This window comes from Oncorhynchus mykiss, chromosome 26, assembly GCF_057628025.1.
Source record: "Oncorhynchus mykiss isolate SJ-2025 chromosome 26, ASM5762802v1, whole genome shotgun sequence".
NCBI lineage: Eukaryota > Metazoa > Chordata > Actinopteri > Salmoniformes > Salmonidae > Oncorhynchus > Oncorhynchus mykiss.
Window position 1 is genome coordinate 8,373,125 of NC_143047.1, and position 23,921 is coordinate 8,397,045.

Here is a 23,921-nt window from a genome sequence, read left to right on the forward strand (position 1 = left end):
CATATCAGACCTATGCCTCTTCTGCCTACCCCATGCCCCCACCCCTGCAGCAAGGACCTCAACATGACAGCAGGACATATGCCCAGGCCGTGAGCAGAGCAACAGGCCTAACCCCCACTATTACACCCCCCAAGCCCCATCCTGCGACCTTACAGGTATGTATATCAAATGCTCAACATGCTCTGCTCACAGCTACTGTGAAGTTCAGGGCCTAAACCACACAAAAACAATACTAGACACTATGGAACACAAAGCTTTTACTATCTCATCCTGGAATATACAAGGTCTGAGGTCATCTGCCTTTGGCCTAAAGAGCAGGAACCCAGACTTCATCAAAGGAATTGAAAATACAGACATTGTCATCCTACAAGAAACATGGTATAAAGGAGATGGACACACTGGTTGCCCTCTAGGTTAGAGAGAGCTGGTAGTTCCATCCACCAAACTACAAGGTGTGAAACAGAGAAGAGACTCAGGGGGTATGCTAATTTGGTATAGAGCAGACCTAACCCACTCCATTAAATTAGTCGAAACAGGAACATTTTTACATCTGGCTAGAAATGAATGAGGAAATAATCTCAACATCGAAAAATGCCCTCATGTGTGCTACCTACATCCTCCCAGTAGAATCCCCATCCTTTAACGATGACAGCTTCTCCATCCTAGAGGGGGAGATGAACAATTTTCAGGCCCCAGGACATGTACAAGTCTGTGGCGACCTGAATTCCAGAACTGGACAAGAACCTGACACACTCAGCACACAGGGGGGGACAAACACCTACCTGTAGGTGACAGCATTCCTTCCCCCATATGCCCCCCTAGACACAACTACGACAACATAACCAACAAAAACGGGTCACAACTCCTGCAGCTCTGTCGGATGCTGTGTATGTACATAGTCAATGGTAGGCTTCGAGGGTACTCCTATAGTAGGTACACCTATAACGCATCTCTTGGCAGTAGTACTGTCAACTACTTTATCACTGACCTCAACCCAGAGTCTCTTAGAGCGTTCACAGTCAGTCCACTGAAACCCCTATCAGATCACAGCAAAATCATACTCTACTTGAACAGAGCTTTGCTCAATCAAGAGGCATCAAAGCCAAAGGAACTGAATAATATTAAGAAATGCTATGGAAGGAAGGTAGTGTGGAAATCTACCAAAAAACAATTAGGCAGCAACAAATTCAATCCATTCTAGACATTTTCCTGGACAAAATGTTTCACTGTAATAGTGAAGGTGTAAACTTGGCAGTAGAAAACCGAAATAGTATATTTGACCTTTCAGCTTCCCTATCAAATCTAAAAATTCAAGCAGACAGCCTAAGAAAATGAACAACAATGACAAATGGTTTGATGAAGAATGCAAAAACCTAAAAAAGAAAATGAGAAACTTATCCAACCAAAAACATACAGTGGGGAGAACAAGTATTTGATAACCTGCAAAATCGGCATGGTTTCCTACTTACAAAGCATGTAGAGGTCTGTCATTTATATCATAGGTACACTTCAACTATGAGAGACGGAATCTAAACCAATCCAGAAAATCACATTGTATGATTTTTAAGTAATTAATTAGCATTTTATTGCATGACATAAGTATTTGATACATCAGAAAAGCAGAACTTAATATTTGGTACAGAAACCTTTGTTTGCAATTACAGAGATCATACGTTTCCTGTAGTTCTTGACCAGGTTTGCACACACTGCAGCAGGGATTTTGGCCCACTCCTCCATACAGACCTTCAACAGATCCTTCAGGTTTCGGGGCTATCGCTGGGCAATATGGACTTTCAGCTCCCTCCAAAGATTTTCTATTGGGTTCAGGTCTGGAGACTGGCTAGGCCACTCCAGGACCTTGAGATGCTTCTTACGGAGCCACTCCTTAGTTGCCCTGGCTGTGTGTTTCGGGTCGTTGTCATGCTGGAAGACCCAGCCATCCTTCTTCCTCCAAACACGGTGAGTGGAGTTTAGACCAAAAAGCTTTATTTTTGTCTCATCAGACCACATGACCTTCTCCCATTCCTCCTCTGGATCATCCAGATGGTCATTGGCAAACTTCAGACTGGCCTGGACATGCGCTGGCTTGAGCAGGGGGACCTTGCGTGCACTGCAGGATTTTAATCCATGACAGCGTAGTGTGTTACTAATGGTTCTCTTTGAGACTGTGGTCCCAGCTCTCTTCAGGTCATTGACCAGGTCCTGCCATGTAGTTCTGGGCTGATCCCTCACCTTCCTCGTGATCATTGATGCCCCACGAGGTGAGATCTTGCATGGAGCCCCAGACTGAGAGTGATTGACCGTCATCTTGAACTTCTTCCATTTTCTAATAATTGCACCAACATTTGTTGCTTTCTCACCAAGCTGCTTGCCTATTGTCCTGTAGCCCATCCCAGCCTTGTGCAGGTCTACAATTTTATCCCTGATGTCTTACACAGCTCTCTGGTCTTGGCCATTGTGGAGAGGTTGGAGTCTGTTTGATTGAGTGTGTGGACAGGTGTCTTTTATACAGTTCAAACAGGTGCAGTTAATACAGGTAATGAGTGGAGAACAGGAGGTCTTCTTAAAGAAAAACTAACAGGTCTGTAAGAGCCGGAATTCTTACTGGTTGGTAGGTGATCAAATACTTGTCATGCAATAAAATGCAAATTAATTAATTATAAATCATACAATGTGATTTTCTGGATTCCGTCTCACAGTTGAAGTGTACCTATGATAAAAAATTACAGACCTCTACATGCTTTGTAAGTAGGAAAACCTGCAAAATCGGCAGTGTATCAAATACTTGTTCTCCCCACTGTAGAGACCCAGAAAACCTGAGCCTACGCCTTCACTACGGTGAATCACTAAAACAATACAGAAATACACTATGGAAAAAGAAGGAACAGCACGTCAGAAATCAGCTCAATGAAACTGAAGAATCCATAGAATCTAACCACTTCTGGGAAAATTGAAAAACTCTAACCAACTCATTCATGTTATCTATCCAAAGCGGAGATGTATTGATAAACCACTTCTCCAATCTTTTTGGCTCTATAACAAAGAACAAAGAACAAACAGCAAAAACATATACATTGTCAAATACAAATCTTCAAATCCACTATTAAAGACTACCAGAACCCACTGGATTCTCCAATTACATTGAATGAACTACAGGACAAAATACAAACCCTCCAACCCAAAAAGGCCTGTGGGGTTGATGTTATCCTCAATGAAATGGTAAAATATACAGACCACAAATTCCAATTGGCTACACTTAAACTCTTTAACATCACCCTCAGCTCTGGCATATTCCCCAATATTTGGAGCCAAGGACCGGTTACCCCAATCCACAAAAGCAGAGACAAATTTGACCCCAATAACTACAGTGGGATATGAGTCTCCAGAAACCTTGGGGAAATTATTTGCATTATCATTAACAGCAGACTCGTACATTTCCTCAGCGAAAACAATGCACTGAGCAAATGTCAAATGGGCTTTTTACCAATTACCATACGATAGACCACTTATTCACCCTGCACACCATAATTGGCAAACAAACAAACCAAAACAAAGGCAAAGTCTTCTCATGCTATTGTTGATTTCAAAAAAGCTTTCGACTCAATTTGGCATGAGGGCCTACTATACAAATTGATGGAAAGTGGTGTTGGGGGAAAAATATACGACAGAAAAGCCATGTACACAAACAAGTGTGCGGTTAAAATTGGCAAAAAACAGGCACATTTCTTTCCACAGGGCTGGGGGGAGGGTGAGACAGGGATGCAGTTTAAGCCAAACCCTCTCCTTCCTTCCGAGACAGACAAGACAAGACCAGACAAGACCAGACAGACAGACAGACAGACAGGAGAGGGTTTGGCTTATATGTATATACATGTATATATGTATACATATATCAACGAATTGGCGAGGACGCTAGAATGGTCTGCTGCACCAGGCCTCACCTTACTAGTGAAGTCAAATGTCTACTGTTTGCTGATGATCTGGTGCTTCTCTCTCCAACCAAGAAGGGCCTACAGCAGCACCTAGATATTCTGCACAGATTCTGTCAGACCAGGGCCCTGAGAGTAAATCTCAGACAAAAATAATGGTATTCCAAAAAAGGTCCAGTTGCCAGGACCACAAACACAATCTAGACACCTTTGCCATAGAGCCCACAAAAACGATACATACCTCGGCCTAAACATCAGCGCCACAGGTAACTTCCACAAAGATGTGAACGATCTGAGACACAAGGCAAGAAGGGCCTTCTATGCCATCAAAAGGAACGAAACATTTGACATACCAATTAGGATCTGGCAAAAAAATACTTGAATCAGTTATAGAACCCATTGCGGTCTGGTGTCCGCTCACCAACCAAGAATTCACAAAATGGGACAAACACCAAATTGAGATTCTGCATGCAAAATTCTGCAAAAATATCCTATTTGTACACCGTAAAACACCAAACAGACCCCCAAGACAGCAACACAATTAGACCCAACCAAATCATGAGAAAACAAAGATAATAACGTGACACATTGGAAATAATTTACAAAAAAATAGCAAACTAGAATGCTATTTGGCCCTAAACAGAGAGTACACAGTGGCAGAATACCTGACCACCGTGACTGACCCAAAATGAAGGAAATCTTTGACCCCGAAGGCAGACCTGGCTCTCAAGAGAAGACAGGCTATGTGCACACTGCCAACAAAATGAGGTGGAAACTGAGCTGCACTTCCTAACCTCCTGCCAAATGTATAACCATAGAGACACATATTTCCCTCAGATTACACAGACCCACAAAGAATTCGAAAACAAGTACACTTTGATGAACTCCCATATCTATTGGGTGAAATACAAGTGTGCAATCACAGCAGGAAGATTTGTGACCTGTTGCCACAAGAAAATGGCAACCAGTGAAGAACAAACACCATTGTAAATACAACCTATATTTATGTTTATTTATTTTCCGTTTTGCACTTTAACAATTTGAACATCATTACAACACTATGTAGACATATGACATTTGAAAGGTCTTTATTCTTTAGGAACCGCTCTCCCGGGAACAGGCCCAGATCCCCATCATTTGAGTGAAGAAAAGACCCATGTCACGGTTGTCATCTGGAGATAGAGAGGAGGACCAAGATGCGGCATGGTAAGTGTTCGTCATTTTAATGGGAAAACTGAACACTACAAAACAACAACCGTTAATGAACAATCGTGCTGACACAAACACTACACATAGACAATCACCCACAATGACAAAACAGGCTACCTAAATATGGTTATCAGAGACAATGACTAACACCTGCCTCTGATTGAGAACCATATCAGGCCAGAAACAGACAAACTAGACATACAACATAGAATGCCCACTCAGATCACACCCTGACCAAACAAAACATATAAACATACAAAGCAAACTATGGTCAGGGCGTGACAACAGAGAAAAAGAGGATGCAAAGCGGGCTGCCTTTTGAGAATATGTATTTGAGCGAGTAAACTCCCACTGCCATCAATTCTACTTGCTAACATGCAATCATGGGAAAATAAAATTGATGACCTACGATTACGATTATCCTACCAACGGGACATTAAGAACTGTAATATCTTATGTTTCACCGAAAATATAGAGCTGGAGGGATTTTCAATGCACCGGCAGGACAGAGAAGCTACGTCTGGTAAGACGAGGGGTGCGGGTGTGTGTCTTTTTGTCAAAAACAGCTGGTGAGCGATGTCTAATATTAAAGAAGTCTCGAGGTATTGCTCGACTGAGGTAGAATACCTTATAAGCTGTAGACCGCACTATCTACCAAGAGAGTTCTCATCTATATTATTCGTAGCCGTCTATTTACCACCCTAGACCGATACTGGCACTAAGACCGCACTCAACCAACTCTATAAGGCCATAAGCAAACAAGAAAATGTTCACCCAGAAGCGGCGCTCCTAGTGGCCAGGGACTTTATTGTGGGCAAACTTAAATCAGTTTTGCTAAATTTTTACCAGCATGCCACATGTGCAACCAGAGGGGGGAAAAAAATCTAGACCACCTTTACTCCACACACAGAGATGCATAAAAAGCTTTACCCTGCCCTCCATTTGTCAAATTTGACCATAATTCTATCCTCCTGATAGAAGCAAAAAATAAAGCAGGAAGTACCAGTGACCCGCTCAATACAGATGTGGTCAGATGACGTGGATGCTATGCTACAGGACTGTTTTGCTAGCACAGACTGGAATATGTTCCGGGATTCATACAATGGCATTGAGGAGTATACCACTTCAGTCATTGGCTTTAAATGTTCCTGGTTAAAAAAAAATGGAATGGGGCATGCTTATTTAAGATGGGGAGGAAAGCACTTTTAAAGAAGAACCAGGCATCCTCTACTGACGGAATGAGGTCAATATCATTCCGAGATACCGGGGCCAGGTCGATTAGAAAGGCTTACTCGCTGTGTTTTAGGGAGCGTTTGACAGTGATGAGGGGTGGTCGCTTGACCGCAGAACCATTACGGACGCAGGCAATGAGGCAGTGATCGCTGAGATCCTGGTTGAAGACAGCAGAGGTGTATTTGGATGGCAGGTTGGTTAGGATGATATCGGATTTGGGGTTGTACCTGGTGGGTTCATTGATAATTTGTGTGAGATTGAGAGCATCAAGCTTAGATTGTAGGATGGCCGGGGTGTTAAGCATGTCCCAATTTAGATCACCTAACAGCACAAGCTTTGAAGATAGATGGGGTGGCAATCAATGGAAGCTTGAATTGTTTGGGCACAGACCTGGATAGTAGATTGCAACTCTGCCCCCTTTGGCAGTTCTATCTTGTCGGAAAATGTTATAGTTAGGGATGGACATTTCAGGGTTTTTGGTGGTCTTCCTAAGCCAGGATTCAGACACGGCTAGGACATCCAAGTTGGCAGAGTGTGCTAGGGCAGTGAATAGAACAAACTTAGGGAGGAGGCTTCTAATGTTAACATGCATGAAACCAAGGCTTTTACTGTTACAGAAGTCAGCAAATGAGAATGCCTGGGGAATGGGAGTGGAGCTAGGCACTGCAGGGCCTGGATTAACCTCCATATCACCAGAGGAACAGAGGAGGAGTAGGATAAGGGTATGGCTAAAGGCTAAAAGAACTGGCTGTCTAGTACGTTCAGAACAGAGAGTAAAAGGAGCAGATTTCTGGGCACGGTAGAATAGATTCAAGGCATAATGTACAGACAAAGGTATGGTAGGATGTGAATACAGTGGGGGTAAACCTGTGCATAGAGTGACAATGAAATAGATATTGTCTCTAGAAATATAATTTAAATAAGTTGATGTCACCACATGTGTGGGACGTGGAACTAAAGTGTTAACTAAGGCGTATTGAGCAGGGCTAGAGGCTCTACAGTGAAATAACTCAATAATTACTAACCAAAACAGTAATGGACAAGGCATATTGACGTTAGGGAGAGGTATGCCAAGTGATCATAGGAGTCCAGTGAGTGGCTTCAGGCAGGAAAAACTATATTTACTGTCTTGTCCCGTACAAGACAAAACACACGTTCGACTGCTACGCCATCTTGTTAATGTATTTTAATTGAAGAGGTTAATGTATATTTAAGTTATATTTATTTTAAGTTATTCATTAATGTTAAGAGAATTTTCCATTCAAGAATTTTACCATTAAAATTACACTTAGACTGTAAAAGATGGCCTTTAGCACATTTCTTATAGAAGGTATCAGTCTTGCATCAAATAGTGAATTCCACTGTATGCAGAATGTTGCATGCATGTCTGCACAGTGTTATATTTTCACAGCTCACTGTCAGTAAATATCGTACAGTAAATATGGGACTACAAGAGAGTTGCAAGCCTGCAAAGGTAGAGTTATGTAAAGCTTTATGCATAGTCACTTCACCCCTACCTACATATACAAATGACCTCTAAACTGTACCCCAGCACACTGACTCGATACGGGTACCCCCTGTATATAGCCTCATTATTGTTATGTTATTGTGTTACTTTTTATTATTTTTTACTTTAGTTTATTTGGTAAATATTTTCTTTACTCTTCTTGAACTGCACTGTTGGTAAAGAGCTTGTAAGTAAGCATTTTACAGTAAGGTCTACACTTGTTGTATTCGGGGGCATGTGACAAAATAAAGTTTGATTTGAGATGAGTAAGACTTTCAGACTTTCAGTTACTCCTATAATCTTACAATGCATTGCTTATCTTTATACAAAATATTATGATCGAAAATGAACTAATTAGCCTCCTATACACCTGTATAGCAGACACAGTAGCCATCTGACATTTCAAAAATGCGTGTCAGTGTTGGAGGATGCCACCCGCATATTTCTATTTGGCCTAAGCTTCTCTTCCTTTATATAGGCAATATTTATTTTTATAAAAATCTCAAAATCTCGTGACAGCTGAATGGTGAGGCAGACAATAATTGTTTTAGGAAAGTAGCCTTAAACACATGAACAAATAGGCTATAAAGTTTTGCATATGCTACACATCGAAACACAAGGAATAGTGTTTTTATCATTTGTTATAGGCTGTTTTTAACGAGACGTAATTGTGGCTCATTATTCAAATATTCCCTTTCATGTTGTCAGGTGCTTAAATTTTCTAAAGAGAACTCTGAAATGGCATATTGTTTTATGAAGATTTTACAATATTCGAATTAAAATCTGTCGCCAATTGGATGGAAATCTAGCTAGTGCGCCAGTCCAGTGTCACTTTGATCATGCCTGGTTCACCAGCAGACCCGAACATCTAGAGAATAAGCTACCAGCCAAACAAGCTTGGAAGAATTGTACGTAAACTCCTGGAGGTAGAGCATTTTTTCGTCTCTATCTATATAATTGTATATGTATTTATGTAAAAAAAAAATAGGAACCAGAATGGAAATAAGTCCGACTTTATTGTGCCATCCAGGTCCCTTTTTACAAATCTGTGTGTACTGTTTGGTTTGAGGACCAGGATCCTATGGCTCATGAACTTCTATGTTTTCTGTAAAACATTTAGAAATAGCGATAAATGTAGATGAACAATACATTGCTTACTTTAAAGCAAAATGAACCCTTTTGTAAGCTAGCTATTTATTGCACTGAAAACAAAAAAGCCCCCTGTTTGACGCCCACCTCGGTCCCTGTGTTCAGCTAGTAATGCCTGATGTGCTGGAGCCAGGTCTGATCTGGCCAGCTGGCTAATGTTTTGGAGAACATAGACCAATAGCTAGCCTAGCTACACTGCTAGTTTGCCAACCACATTCGGTCAACACAATATGAAAACATCGGAGAAAATGAAACATAAATATACGAGACTGTTTCAGACGCTGGAGTCAAGTCGTCAAGAACATCCAACCGTAGCAGTGGAGAAAAGGTAGGGACGTGGTCGAGTATATCGCTAACGTTAGCTAGTTTGGCCAAATGCCTTGTTTGGGTTGATTATCAACGCTTGAGTTGGACAAACGCTGGCTTGTTAGTTATTTGGGAGATGGATAACTACAGATTGTAACACAATATAATGTGATTTAACCAAATATTACTGGTAGTTACAGGCCTGGCTGTCCGTCGTCAGAGAGTTTTCAACTGACAACTTTAACCTGCTATTGGCGATACTATCTTTGTCCTCCACCAGTATAATGAATGTTTTACAATCTGGAGCTAGGAGACGGGTAGTTTAACTCGATTTTTAAGTTTCATGACAGCCTGTTTTCGTTGTTTCTCTGTGTTTCAGTTTAACTGCCAGAACCCACACCACCAGTTGTTTGGTCATTAACGTTATGTTGTAATTCTGTAAAACGAACAGATTTAAATTATTCATGTCACCAATGGCAACATTGTCATCAGCTCCTCATGGCTGTTAACAAATGACAAACTGCAGTGATTAGGTAACTAATAATTAAAAACCCATTTTTAGCTATTTAGCTACAAACATGGTTCTGTCATCAATAGTTGGATTTCATCATGCTATGGTAAGGTAAAGGTGTAGACTACAAGCTAGATGCCCCTTTAGACTACAAGCTGGCCACACACACTTTCATATGGCCTTTGCGAAGACCCTTTGGTGACTGAGACCAACAAACACCAGTGTGAAGGAGAGGAAGGAAGGCCTGATCTTTGAGATGACTGTCTACCCAAAGAATTCAGTGCGGATCTTATCTGCCCGGGAGTGTGGTGCCCGCGGCCTTGGCTCCCAGCGCCTCCTGCAGCAGCTTGTTGAGGAGAAGACCCGGAGGATGAAATGGCAGAGTCAGGTAAGGAGCATCCTTCCTGAGGAATGGATGGAAATCGTGCAATGTATCAAGTTTAACTGAGATGAGTGGTGACTTTTTATGTGCTCTTTTTATTTTATTTTCCACAGAAGGTGGAGTTGCCGGACAGCCCTCGTTCTACCTTCCTGTTGGCTTTTAGCCCGGACAGGTCAGAATGACATCCTATAAAAAAATGTTTGGAGGAGGTAGAAAGACACCAAGACTGGAAGATTGTATGGTAACTGTTAACGTTTTCCTTTCATATAGGACCTTAATGGCCTCCACACATGTCAACCACAACATTTATGTCACAGTGGTTAAGACAGGGAAGTGTGTTCATTCTCTGGTTGGCCATCGCCGCACTCCTTGGTGTCTGACCTTTCACCCTACCATCCCTGGTTTGGTGGCTTCGGGATGTCTGGATGGAGAGGTTCGCATCTGGGACCTGCATGTGAGTGGCTGTCATCTTCTCATGCAAAGGAACCCCAGGGACTACATGTGCTAACATAGACTTAATTAGATGATGACTCCGTCCTCTCCTCCGTGACCTGGAAACCGAAGTGGTTGAGGACGGTGTCAGTTAATTAGTAGGTGAACGGAGGACATATGCTCACTTCCTTGATGCACAAGAGTATTCCATTCAGTGGCTAGCGCTGAAGTGTTTTCAAATCCGCCACACCCCCTTTGAATCAGCTGTTTTCCCGAAGGAGAAAAGCATACACACATTTAATAAGAATACAGCACTTATTTCATCTATAAAATGTCTTGCACAACTGGCTATATATGTTTTTTTTTTAATCACTTTACACATTTATTTTGGGATTCCACCCCTGTAAATGTAATTTGCCTTATGGAGCGGAGTCTCATTTCATAGAAGCTCATTTGTTTCCTCGCCTCTGCTCCTCGATTACCTTTGAACTTTTTCAAAAGCAGGACAGAGGAGAGTTGAGCAAAGCCAATTGAGATTCTCCCCTTTTATCTGTCCCATTATGGCATCTGTAAGAGCACTGGCAGCGCCGCTGAGGCCATCTCCATTTTGAAGTTGTCAATTTTCTTCTGTGTTTTACCGCCACCTGCAGTGCCGGAGTCCTGAACCAAATCTGGTCATTAATTTGTGGCCACAAGATGGCAGTGATACAGCTTAAAGCCATTTACAAACCAAGTAACCCAATTTGAAGAAGAAGCCAATGCTCTGATCATTGGCTGATTCCTCTCAACTCATATGAATCCCCACCCGGTTGACTACTTTTAAATGGTGAAAGCCCTTTGTAGCGTACCACAGTATGAGTCATAATACCCATAAAACCTAGAGGTCAAACAGGGAAATGGTTCCAATAGTTTTTTCACCATTTCATTTTTCCTATAGGAGATTTTAGAAACACTTAAACTAAGGGATGTGTTTCGTGTAGGCGTACGCTGGCGTGATGTTTTGATAACCGTGTAAATCTCTCTAGGACAAAGTGACTTCGCCTGTATTTATCCCCCAAAATGTAATGCTATTAGCTGCTAATGTGGCTATTATACAGAACCACAAATGCCATGATGATCTGGTCTAGACTGCCGAATCGAGGCAAAGGTAAGAATCTCTGGATTAGCTATCTAATGTTAGTTAAATGTTAAATCTAGACTTGGTTTCCTCTATTGTAATCGCTCCTTGTTCACTCCTGCTTCCAAACTAACCCTGATTCAGATGACCATCCTACCCATGCTAGATTACGGAGATCAAATTTATAGATTGGCAGGTAAGGGTGCTCTCGAGCGGCTGATGTTCTTTACCATTCGGCCATCAGATTTGCCACTAATGCTCCTCATAGGACACAACACTGCACTCTATACTCATTTGTAAACTGGTCATCTCTGTATACCCGTCACAAGACCCACTGATTGATGCTCGGGATGCACCGATATGACATTTTTGGCCATACCAATATCCAATATTTTCCTAGCTGCCTTTTAAACATTATAGTACAGTTAAATAGTTACACACACATATGGACACAGTGGTCTAAGGCACTACATCTCAGTGCAAGAGGCCTCACTACAGTCCCTGGTTCGAATCCAGGCTGTATCACATCTGGCCGTGATTGGAAGTCCCATATGGCAGCGCACAATTGGCCCAGCGTCGTCCAGGTTTGGACAGTGTAGGCTGTCATTGTAAATAAGAATTTGTTCTTAACTTACTTGCATTGTTATAAAGGTTACATACATACACACACACACACCACACCAACCAAAAAGTTATTTTGTCGTCATTTACTTATGTCCCCGTTACCAGCAAAGCATAATCAAAACCTATTTCTATCACTTACTTGCTGTGCAGTTTCGTTGTTCATTTGTTCAGTCGTTTCATTCTCAACAAGGATTTCATCATACATGTCAAGCAGTGAAGTTTCAGCCCTGTCTGTCCATGGCCTCTTTTAATCTGTGAGCACTGTCACTGTGTCCGTTTCCATGCTGTGTATGTAAAATTTCACGTAAACCCTGTTTCTTGTCTGCATGGAAGTAGTGGTCCTTGTACCTAGCATCGGGCATGGTGGCGACACAGTAAAGAGGCTCAGAGAGAATGCCACAGAATCGCTTGTTCACAGTCTCAAGTATTTTTGCAAGTTTTAACCTCACGCTCTAATCGGCAGTTTTGTTGAGCAGGCGTTTCAATGCCATGACAGAGGATATAACGTCAGCTGCAGACGCAGTTGATTAGCTTATTTATCCAGTCAGTTATTCGAATTGCACTAGGAGTGTGTTCATGTTTCAAACATGTTCTCAAATGCCATTGAAATGGCAACAGCGATATGAGAACCAGCACATTCTTGAGCATCCAATATGGCTTTCCTCAGTACGAAATCCTCATTGACCTACTGTGCTAATGGGGCTGACACCGCTGGTCCAAATGTCAGTCTTGACGCCTATAGCAAGTAGCACAATGAATTCCATTATCTTGGCATTAATGGATTTCGCCTTTGAGTTCTCTCTCTAGTTGATGCTTATTTATAAAACCCTCTTAGACCTCACTCCCCCCTGAGATATCTACTGCAGCCCTCATCCTCAACATACAGCATCTGTTCTGCCAGTCACATTCTGTTAAAGGTCCCCAAAGCACACACATCCATGGGTCACTCCTCTTTTCAGTTCGCTGCAGCTAGCGACTGGAACGAGCTGCAACAAACATTCAAAATGTACACTCAAAGAATCATGTACACTCTTACTGACAGTTGTGGCTGCTTTGCGTGACGTATTGTCTCTACCTTCTTGCCCTTTGTGCTGTTGTCTGTGCCCAATAATGTTTGTACCATGTTTGTGCTGCTACCATGTTGTCATGTTGTGTTGCTACCATGCTGTGTGTCATGTGTTGCTGCCTTGCTATGTTGTTGTCTTAGGTCTCTTTTTATGTAGTGTTCTCTTGTCGTGATGTGTGTTTTAGCCTATGTTTTAAAAAAAAAATGTAATCCCAGCCCCTGTCCCCGCAGGAGACCTTTTGGTAGGCCGTCATTGTAAATAAGAATTTGTTCTTAACTGACTTGCCTACCAGGTTAAATAAAACTTGTAATGAATAAATTGGCAACATTTCTTTAAATTGACAATTCTGAGAACTGTCTTGTGCAAGTTTTAAGTTGTCATAATACCTGTTAGCAAAGGTTTCATCTAGAGATAATGTGCAGGAGCTTGCAGGGATTTGTTGTTTTGCACGATGTCTACAGTGCCTTGCAAAAGTATTCACCCCCCTTGGCGTTTTTCCTATTTTGTTACATTACAACCTGTAATTTAAATGGATTTTTATTTGGATTTCATGTAATGGACATACACAAAATAGTCAAAATTGGTGAAGCCCCCCAAAAAATTCTAAAAAATATAAAACGGAAAAGTGGTGCGTGCATATATATTCACCCCCTTTGCTATGAAGCCCCTAAATAGGTGGTGCGACAAAATTACCTTCAGAAGTCACATAATTAGTTAGATTGCACAGGTGGATTTATTTAAGTGTTGCATGATCTCAGTATATAGACACCTGTTCTGAAAGGCCTCAGAGTCTGCAACACCACTAAGCAAGGGGCACCACCAAGCAATCGGCACCATGAAGACCAAGGAAATCTCCAAACAGGTCAGGGACAAAGTTGTGGAGAAATACAGATAAGGGTTGGGTTATAAAAAAATATCAGAAACTTTGAACATCCCACGGAGCACCATTAAATCCTTTATTAAAAAATTGAAAGAATATGGCACCACAACAAACCTGCCAAGAGAGGGCCGCCCACCAAAACTTACGGACCAGGCAAGGAGGGCATTAATCAGAGGGGCAACAAAGAAATCAAAGATAACCCTGAAGGAGCTGTATCTGTCCATAGGACCACTTTAAGTCGTACACTCCACAGAGCTGGGCTTTACGGAAGAGTGGCCAGAAAAAAGCCATTTCTTAAAGAAAAAAATAAGCAAACACGTTTGGTGTTCGCCAAAAGGCATGTGGGAGACTCCACAAATAAATAGAAGGTACTTTGGTTAGATGAGACTAAAATGTAGCTTTTTGTCCATCAAGGAAAACGCTATGTCTGGTGGAAACCCATCACCCCGAGAACACCATCCCTGCTGTGGGGATGTTTTTCCATCGGCAGGGACTGGGAAACTAGCCAGAATTGAAAGAATGATGGTTTGCGCTAAATACAGGGAAATTCTTGAGAGAAACCTGCTTCAGTCTTCCACAGATATGAGCCTGGGATGGAGGTTCACCTTCCAGCAGGACAATGACCCTAAGCATACTGCTAAAGCATCACTCGAGTGGTTTAAGGGGAAACATTTAAATGTCTTGGAATGGCCCAGACCTCAATCCAATTGAGAATCTGTGGTGTGACTTAAGATTGCTGTACACCAGCGGAACCCATCCAACTTGAAGGAGCTGGAGCAGTTTTTCCTTGAAGAATGGGCAAAAATCCCAGTGGCTAGATGTGCCAAGCTTATAGAGACATACCCCAAGAGACTTGCAGCTGTAATTGCTGCAAAAGGTGTCTCTACAAAGTATTGACTTTGGGGGGGGGGGGGGGGGGGGGGGGTGAATAGTTATGCACGCTCAAGTTTACAGTTTTTTTGTGTTATTTCTTGTTTGTTTCACAAGAAAAAATATGTTGTCTTCAAAGTGGTAGGCATGTTGTGTAAATCAAATTATACAACACCCCCCCCCCCCCCCCCCCAACAGTCTACAGTCTTCAAGCTCACCCGTTATGCAGTTTGACCTCACATTGAGAACAATGCACCCACCACGGAGAGACATGACGATCTTTACCGCTGCTGTAAGGAGTAGTGTGTGAGTGGACCAGACCAACACTGTCCCAAAACCCCCGCCTGGTGCATCTTGATGTACACTCAATCTCCAGAATTGAGCCCGTGTCCTTGTTTATCTCTGCTTTCACCTGAGGATATACATAATGCAACACATTTCCTGACAACATGAACTCTCGTCTTATTTCAAGAGCACTAATTTCTGACATTTGAATAACAGCCTCCCCTGTACTCCCATCGGTCTCCCAGTTACCAATCCATGTGGCACGAGTCCTCATTAATTGATATCCCAACAATGCTAACCCGTGCTTCTACTAACATGGCCCATGCCTATAACCTTCAATTAATCTGTCAAGTGTTTGCCGGATGTTAGAAATTGGGAAAAAGATTAATGAGTTGGGCAGAATATCCAACCTAACAAAACTCTGAGTCACAGGTTTCTTGAATGTTTACCATAGTGTCTGAAATGCCACCACTATCTCTTCTCCTCTCACCATGATCTGGGTATGTGTATTGTACAATTAAATCCCCATATTGTGTACAGTTAGCTCATAGGAGAGGGAGGACAGCTATCTCCTGTAACAATATACAGTCTCTGGGAATGATACACTATCATTACATCTAACCCATAACACACTAGTCACTACTCCTAATGCATTTCTAAAGTTATAAACATACTAAAACATTTTCAAATCAATTAGTCAATGTACATCAGTCTCTCCTCTGGAACAATGATCACTCTTATGTTCCACGAAACCTAAAAACATATTGACTTGAAAGAGAAAAAGAGGTACATGTTTAATAACTTTGCAGCACTCATTGATGCGATTTAACATGGTAAAACAAAAGAGAACAAAACAACTTTCATGGTTGTCCCAAGCCTATCATCCAGTGATTTCTCTAACAAACAACCTCCCTGTAGGAGGACACTTAGAGGTAAGGTTTCTGGAGACTCCCTCGGCAAAATACATTTTATCAGCGCCCCCACCTCTCACCATTCTGTAGCAACTCTCTCTCGCTGTGCCCAAATCATAACTAAAACATTTTATAAATTATCCAAACCAAATTCAGAATGAGAGTCCTTAGTACTTACTTTGAGAATAGGACTCGAATCCCAGCTTCTCAATTTAGCACACATCATCCCTGTTAGAATGTACATTTATAAACTAAACCTTTTTATTGCCGGTAATAACTCCTCCTCACAGCCCCCCCTTGTCCCTGTTTTCCTGTCACGAGTGGCCTGGTAATGAAAGATCAGTATCTCAATGCATCCTTTGTCAAAATTGTTTGCAGTGTGTAGACCCCCTCCTCTTCCTGTCCTTTTCCCGGCACTTTTCATTCTAGCGTGTCCTTTTCAGATAGTGTTTACAGTTCATCTTCCCAACGGCACATGTAACTCTTGCCTGTCCCATTTGATGGCCCTTGATAATGTCCTGATTTCAATATCCAAATGGATACGTCCGTTTCTCCCACGTACACAAATCTCTCACCTGCCGTTCTCAGCACTTCGGTTTATGGCTCGGACTCAGAAGTGTTAAAAAGCCACTGTCGAATTGCACCCCTTCGTCGCTCTTTCTTCAGCCGGTTAGGGAGGGTTTTGAGGTTCACACACACTGTTTGTGGTCAAATTATTCCTACCATGCATTAAGACATTATCTGACGTCAGCTTCCATGATAACGTCATAAAAAGCAAAGATGACAACAACAGTTTAGCTCAATTCATTTCTGTTTCAGGAAATCCAGACAAGCATTGACTATATGACAACTTCTTACATGAACCTTTTCTTAATAACATTATATCTACGACAAATGTCAAAGAGCATACCAACATACTGTTACTGCTAAAACCATTTTCAAAGTTAGTCCATAATCCCTTATTCTACTGGCAACCTCTCGAAAGAGTTTCCAGATCATGAAGTTAGCACCCTAACCCCTCGCAGAATCCCACACTCCAGTATCCCAATCTGATGAAATTTGTATCGAAAACAAAAACACTAAATTAAATCAGCAATAGACATATCACAATGCATTTGAAGTAACTGTCATCCCTTATTAACATATATTTCCCCTTCTATATGCAGACTGAACACAATACCTCTGTATATTTACCCAAAAACCAGGACCCCAGGGAACTGTTAATTTTCTCCGTCGAACACATGATTCTAAAACAACTCTTTATAACTCCCTACAGAAATAATAATAATCTAATGAAGTAATGGTACAATTTGAATAGACTGGTGTTTGTCATTCATTTTATAATTAAATCTTGTTCCGATCATTTCTAGTGAGATTGATCAGGCCTCACCAGAAAGTCAGGATACAGAGCATTCGACACCATTCACATATTTCCTCTCCCTTTACATTCCCTGTCCTTCAGAACCCATTAAATGTTTGTTTCAATCCACGACAATGTTCATGAAATACCTAAATAAAATTAAGGTTAGTTTTAGGTTTAATAACTCTTTTGCTAATTCCTTGTTACCCCTCCACCCTTTTGTATATTCTAGAAACCTATTTCAGAATAAGACAACATAAGACGTACATCTATTTCAAACTAAAACCCACATAAAATGTCTCATGAGATAACACCCCCCCCCCCCCCCCCCCCCAAGGCTTTCTGAGTTTGCCATGTTTGGCCATATCATTTAAATGTGTTACCTTTAGAATCCATTCCCTTGGCATTTTGCCTAGATTCTTCAACCCAAAATACATTTTCCTGTGGCAAATTTAGCCAATTTCTCATCGTAAGGACTCCGTGTTATTTCATCCCTAGCCTTTACTAAATAGTTAGGTCAGACGTGATCTCTTCCTTCACTAAGAAACTGTAATCTCTATGAACCACTTATCAATTGAACTGAGGCTATTCACCAATATGGGACATTTCCTCTCCTGCTAATCTCAAGACAATTTATTGTTGCTCTTTTGAAAAAGATGCAAACGCTTGTATAATGGCATTTCCTTCGAATGCAGCATGTTCCAGTATCACATTACACTCATTCTTCCAATGTCTGATAGTCCCACGTCTAAAACAGGGTGCTTTCTCTGTACGCTTAGTTTTTTTGCGACATTTCTTTGCCTTACCTTGGCCACTGAAACTATAGTTAGTGATTTGCCCTATGGCCCTATTAACCCCTCGCATATCCGCGACGTGAGTCGAGTCACATTCCACTCTCAAAACATCCTCTTGAATTATATCCACTGCCCCCGCAATTATCGTTTTGACCACAGTGTTCAAATCTGCCATCAAAGCAGAAGTGCAAATTTTGTCAATACACTCCCGTTCCCAGTCTTTCTGTGGCAGCGTACTTGTACTCATTCTGGGTTTATCGTGGTGCATCTTTTGTTGATAGAATGCTGACATCAACACGCTGATATATTGAGCTTTTGATTCTGGTTTTATGTCATTGGGCCAAGTCATAATTGCCTCCCTGAATTCTTTATTTGATTTGAATTCTCTGTTAGCAGGGAAATGTTGCCCAAATTCTTCCCATATTCGAGCCGAATTAGTAGAATGCTAGTGCTCTTCTTTCAGCGCCTCCATGGCTTTATTAAAATCCTCTGGCTCCACATTACAGGGAGAATCCGGTCTGTTATTCAATAGTTATTATTCCCTAACATCTCCTGACGGTGTTCAGTGTGTTTTGATTTTTTTTCACTCCAGTCTATAATACACACCTTCTATTAACTATTTTCCAAGGTAGCGCTACACACTTCCCCGGATAATAGTTCATTGGTCACGGCACTTAATACCTTGTATTAGAATGATACTATAGCGTCTGCGAATGTATTACTGGGGAATACGGATGACTTAATGGCTTTTTCCCGTATTGCCTCCAATATCCCTATTATTGATAACAGACATCACCAAAATTATTCACACTTGTCTTGCTATTTCCACATAATCTGCCTATGGTTCACCACCCCAACAGGGCATAAAACTAAACTATTTTTCACACACAGGGCTTCCACCCTCTCATTACAGGTTTAGCAGGGATCCAACCCCACCAAGAATTTACCCCCTAGGACTTACCATTTGTAGGTTCCAGCCTACGCGGGCTTACCTTCCGGGACTCACCCTATTCTTATAGTAGTCACATTAACTATCCCAACCAGAATTTACCCCCTAGGACTTACCCTACAGGTAAGGCCTGCTGGAAATTAACCTACTAGGAATTTACATTTACTTTATAGTACTAGCAGGAACCAACCTACTAGGAGTTTACCATTTACTTTATAGTACTAGCAGGAACCAACCTACTAGGACTTTACCATTTACTTTATAGTACTAGCAGGAACCAGCCTACTAGGGATTTACCCCCTAGGATTTACCCTACAGGTACCTGTACGAGTTGACCTTCCGGGACTTACCATCTACCATAAAGCTACGACCAGTCGTTACACAATGGGCCTACCGAATTAAACTCAGGTCCATATCAGGTCCATATCCTATAATGTTCAGCCTACAATTTTCATCTCCCCAAGATGTCAAAATGAGTGGAAACAGGAATAGGAACTTGCCTACCTTGTTTGTTGACAAATCTGCTCCATTGATCTGGACTCTTTGGTTTGACTACAAATCGTGGTGAACTCTGCTTGCAGCGCCATCTGTTAGGTTCTAATTTTTCAGAGTAAATAACTCACGGACACTAGAGAAGCTTATCCTTTCTAGGGCAGGCGTTCCGCTAGCGGAACCCCTCGACAACATTCCGCTGAAAAGGCAGCGCACGAAATTCAAAAATATTTTTTAGAAATATGTAACTTTCACACATTAACATAACACTTCAATAATGTTCCAACTGGAGAATTCCATTGTCTGTAGAAAGCACTGGAACGAGAGCTAACTCTGTCGGGACCGCGCGTCACGAGCCTGAGACACTCTGCCAGACCCATGACTCATTCAGCACCCATTCCCCCCTCCTTTATAGCAGAAGCCTGAAACAAGTTTCTAAAGACTGTTGACATCTAGTGGAAGCCTTAGGAAGTGCAACTTGACCCCATAGACACTGTGTATTCGGTAGGCCAAGCTTTGAAAAACTACAAACCTCAGATTTCCCACTTCCTGGTTGGATTTTTTTCTCAGGTTTTTGCCTGCCATATGAGTTCTGTTATAGTCACAGACATCATTCAAACCGTTTTAGAAGGATAATAGGATAATTAACCATAATTTCTCCCTTCAGGGGATCTGACCTGACCTCAACCCCTCCTTCGACTAATCCACAGATGTCCATCCTCTTCCCCTATAGAAATCCTGTGACCACCTCCCGTCCACCCAACACATTCCAAAGCCATCTGTTTTTCTACAGAGAACCGTTAACCTCTGACATAAAAACCAGTCTCTTCCACTCCTTAATTTACTATGCTTTTGAGTATAACAATGTTCAAAGTTTACCCCGAATCCAACATATCCAACTAGAGATCTCTAACCATGTCCTCTATTGCATCATCACAAGTTTGACTTTTTACCAATCAATTTCCTTTGAACTCTCATTCTGGGGTTTTGTGCGTAATATTGACACTAATCTTCTTCTTTTGAACATTGTGTGGCCCATCTAATGCCCAGGGTGGCAGTGAGAGCTGGTTCACTGAGAGCAATGTGGCCATTGCCTCCCTGGCCTTTCACCCTACCGCCCAGCTCCTTCTCATAGCAACAAACAATGAGGTTCACTTCTGGGACTGGAGTAGGAGGGAGCCATTTGCCCTGGTCAAGACTGCCAGCGAGACAGAGAGAGTCAGGTCTGACGAAAAGCTCCACCTTCTCCATCTCCCTGTCATTTCCACAGTGTTCGATTAGTTGACATGTTGAAACTTTTGCTGAAATTTCAGAATTTGAAAACCGAGTCAGATATTCTCAAACCGTATTTAAAGCAAAATGGAGATAATGACACATGTGAATGCTCTGTTGCAGACTGGTGAGGTTTGACCCACTGGGTCATTACCTGTTGACCGCTATAGTGAATCCCTCTAACCAACAGGTGAGACTCTGTCTAATACTTTACGTTATATACTTTACATTAGGTCAGTTACGTCATATCAAGAACATTTTGTTCCCGTTGTGTGCTTTTCAGCAGAGTGATGATGACTCTGAGGTCCCCATGGATAGCATGGAGATGCCCCACTTTCGCCATCGATCCTTCCTACAGTCCCAACCGGTCCGCCGTACCCCCATTCTCCACAACTTCCTGCACATCCTGTCATTGAGGAACTCAGGCTCACAGTCTGAGGAGCAGCATCCTCCTGAACCCGCTGTCAATAGTGCTGCTGACTCTCCTAGTCTTCCCTCTGGACGTTATTCCGCCCTACGGAATCGCTTCCGACCCCCCTACCAGGGTTGTGTGCAACACCTTGGTATGGTTTGCTTCTGCAGTCGGTGCTCTCCCACCCAAGCCCCTTCACGATCTGGAGAGGACCCCTCTGACCCTGAGAGCCTGGAGACCCAGTCCTATGCCTCCACCTTCTCTTCTGCTCGCACTGAGCCCCGGCAGCCCTCTGAGCCTCGCTCCTCACACCGTCCCTCTGCCTTCAGCAGTGTGTACAGCGGTGCTAGAGGACACTCTTTACGCACTCCATCTTCAGGCCACCAGCAGCCAGGCCAGGAGTGTTCTGGGCGACTGGCGGGGGCAGACTGGATGGGTAGCATGCTCAACATGCGGCCTGAGCATAGTGGGGGTGTTGGGGTATCTCCACCCAGGACTAGTGCATCATCTGTCAGCCTGCTGTCTGTGCTGAGACAGCAGGAGTGCTCCTATCAGTCGCCTGTCTACACCTCTGCCACAGAGGGAGGAAGCTTTCCCCCAGCAGTTATGAGCCCCCACACCAGTGGAAACAGCTCTGTAGATGGACCCAGCACTAGTAGTGGACACCACACTCTTGGGGAGGGAGGGAGCAACAGCCCCACCTCTATCCGTAACGTGCTGCAGTGCAACTTGAATCGCTACTTCATGGAGTATGATCGCATGCAGGAAATGGAGCAGTCAGGTGGCGCTGGTGGAGAGAGCAGCCAAGAGCAACAGACATGGGAGATGCTCAATAATAACATAGACTCTGAGCGGCCTGTCACCCCTCATTATCAGCCCCCCCACAGCAGTGATGATGGTTCTGGTCCCTCCCGCGGCCATATGAACCGCTGCAGGGTCTGCAACAACCTGTTCATGTTTAACCGAGGTACACAGCGCTGGGAGCGCACTGGCCAGACCCCATCACAAGAGGGGAGCACCTCATGGCAGCCCCCAAGCCCCAACCCTGCCTTTCACAACATGAGGCAGACTGTGATACAGGATCCCCAGTCCTCTGACAGGAGACAGTTAGCACAGCCACAGCCCAGTGCTGATGAACCTGGAGGGGACACAGCCTTCCCTCACCGGGGAACCCCTAGCCCGCAGAGAGAACGGGCAGTGGGGTTGGTGTATAATCAGGAGACAAGACAAGAGGCCTTAAACCAAGAAATGCCTGACGAAAACCCTGATGATGATTACCTGAGAAGGTGAGAGAATCAGGTGTTAAGGTCTTGTTTATCTATATTTTGTGCAATTTGTTAAATGAAAAACATAATCGATGCATAGCCTTTTCCAATATACTGGAAGTAGCATGATGGCTGAACTCTGACTTTGAGGCAGTTAGATGGAGGTGAGATGCAACATTCGACCCCTCTTATAAGCTGCCAAGTCTGCCCTACCACAACACCTACACATAACCCCAAGTCACCCCATGCTTGTGACATTAGTGTAATCACACAGGCAAACTTTGCATATCTTGCTTTTTGTGCTTCATTCGAAGTTGATAAAAGGCCTTTTCCAAACTTGTGCAGTCATTAGGGCTATTTTTTGGTAAGGATCTCTGACAAAAGGGGCGGCAGGTTGCCTAGTGGTTAGAGCGTTGGGCCAGTAACTGGAAGGTTTCTGGATCAAATCCCCGAGCTGACAAGGTAAAAATCTGTTGTTCTGCCCCTGAGTAAGGCAGTTAACCCACTGTTCCCCGGGTGCAGAAGACGTGGATGTCGATTAAGGCAGCTGCACCTCTCTGATTCCAAGGGGTTGGGTTAAATGCGGAAGACACATTTCAGTTGAATACATTCAGTTGGACAACTGACTAAGTATCCCCCCTTTCCTATCCCAATTAAAGTATACATTTCATTCAGTTTTGAGGCGATGCTCTGCCTCCATGGCTTCCCCTTCTTGCTCATTAACTGCTTGGCAGATGTGTCTTCTGGGAGGGTTTTGTAATGCCTTCCTTGGCAGTTTGCTTTGCCTCGACTGTAGTGGGCCTTACTTGGCCTGACTGTCTGTCAACTGCCCCACTGGCTACAGTCAGTGGAATGATTAGGCTTCGACCTTCCTGACCTTGTCTTCACGACCAATCCAGTCGAAAGGAAAAACATGCAGGTATTGATGTATGGTGTTTCAAAGAAAAAAAGCCATCTTTCTGTCC

The 23,921-nt window shown here is 42.8% G+C and overlaps 1 protein-coding gene across 4 annotated transcripts in view; it reads left to right on the top strand.

Moving 5' to 3' along the window:
* The first annotated feature begins 8,697 nt into the window (after window positions 1-8,697).
* LOC110506316 (muscarinic acetylcholine receptor M4) overlaps window positions 8,698-23,921 on the top strand; it is a 160,554-nt gene continuing 145,330 nt past the window's right edge. Inside the window, exons 1-8 of one of the 4 annotated variants that reach the window (XM_021585845.3) lie at window positions 8,698-8,786; window positions 9,133-9,355; window positions 9,713-10,232; window positions 10,340-10,398; window positions 10,497-10,680; window positions 21,058-21,230; window positions 21,403-21,469; window positions 21,563-22,977. In XM_021585845.3, coding sequence (XP_021441520.3) covers window positions 10,101-10,232; window positions 10,340-10,398; window positions 10,497-10,680; window positions 21,058-21,230; window positions 21,403-21,469; window positions 21,563-22,977 — 2,030 coding nt within the window. In that variant the 5' untranslated portion in view covers window positions 8,698-8,786; window positions 9,133-9,355; window positions 9,713-10,100. Of the gene's footprint in view, window positions 8,805-9,132; window positions 9,356-9,712; window positions 10,233-10,339; window positions 10,399-10,496; window positions 10,681-21,057; window positions 21,231-21,402; window positions 21,470-21,562; window positions 22,978-23,921 lie in introns of those variants that run through there. The other 3 variants (XM_036963976.2, XM_090221908.1, XM_090221907.1) reach the window with 3 other exon arrangements.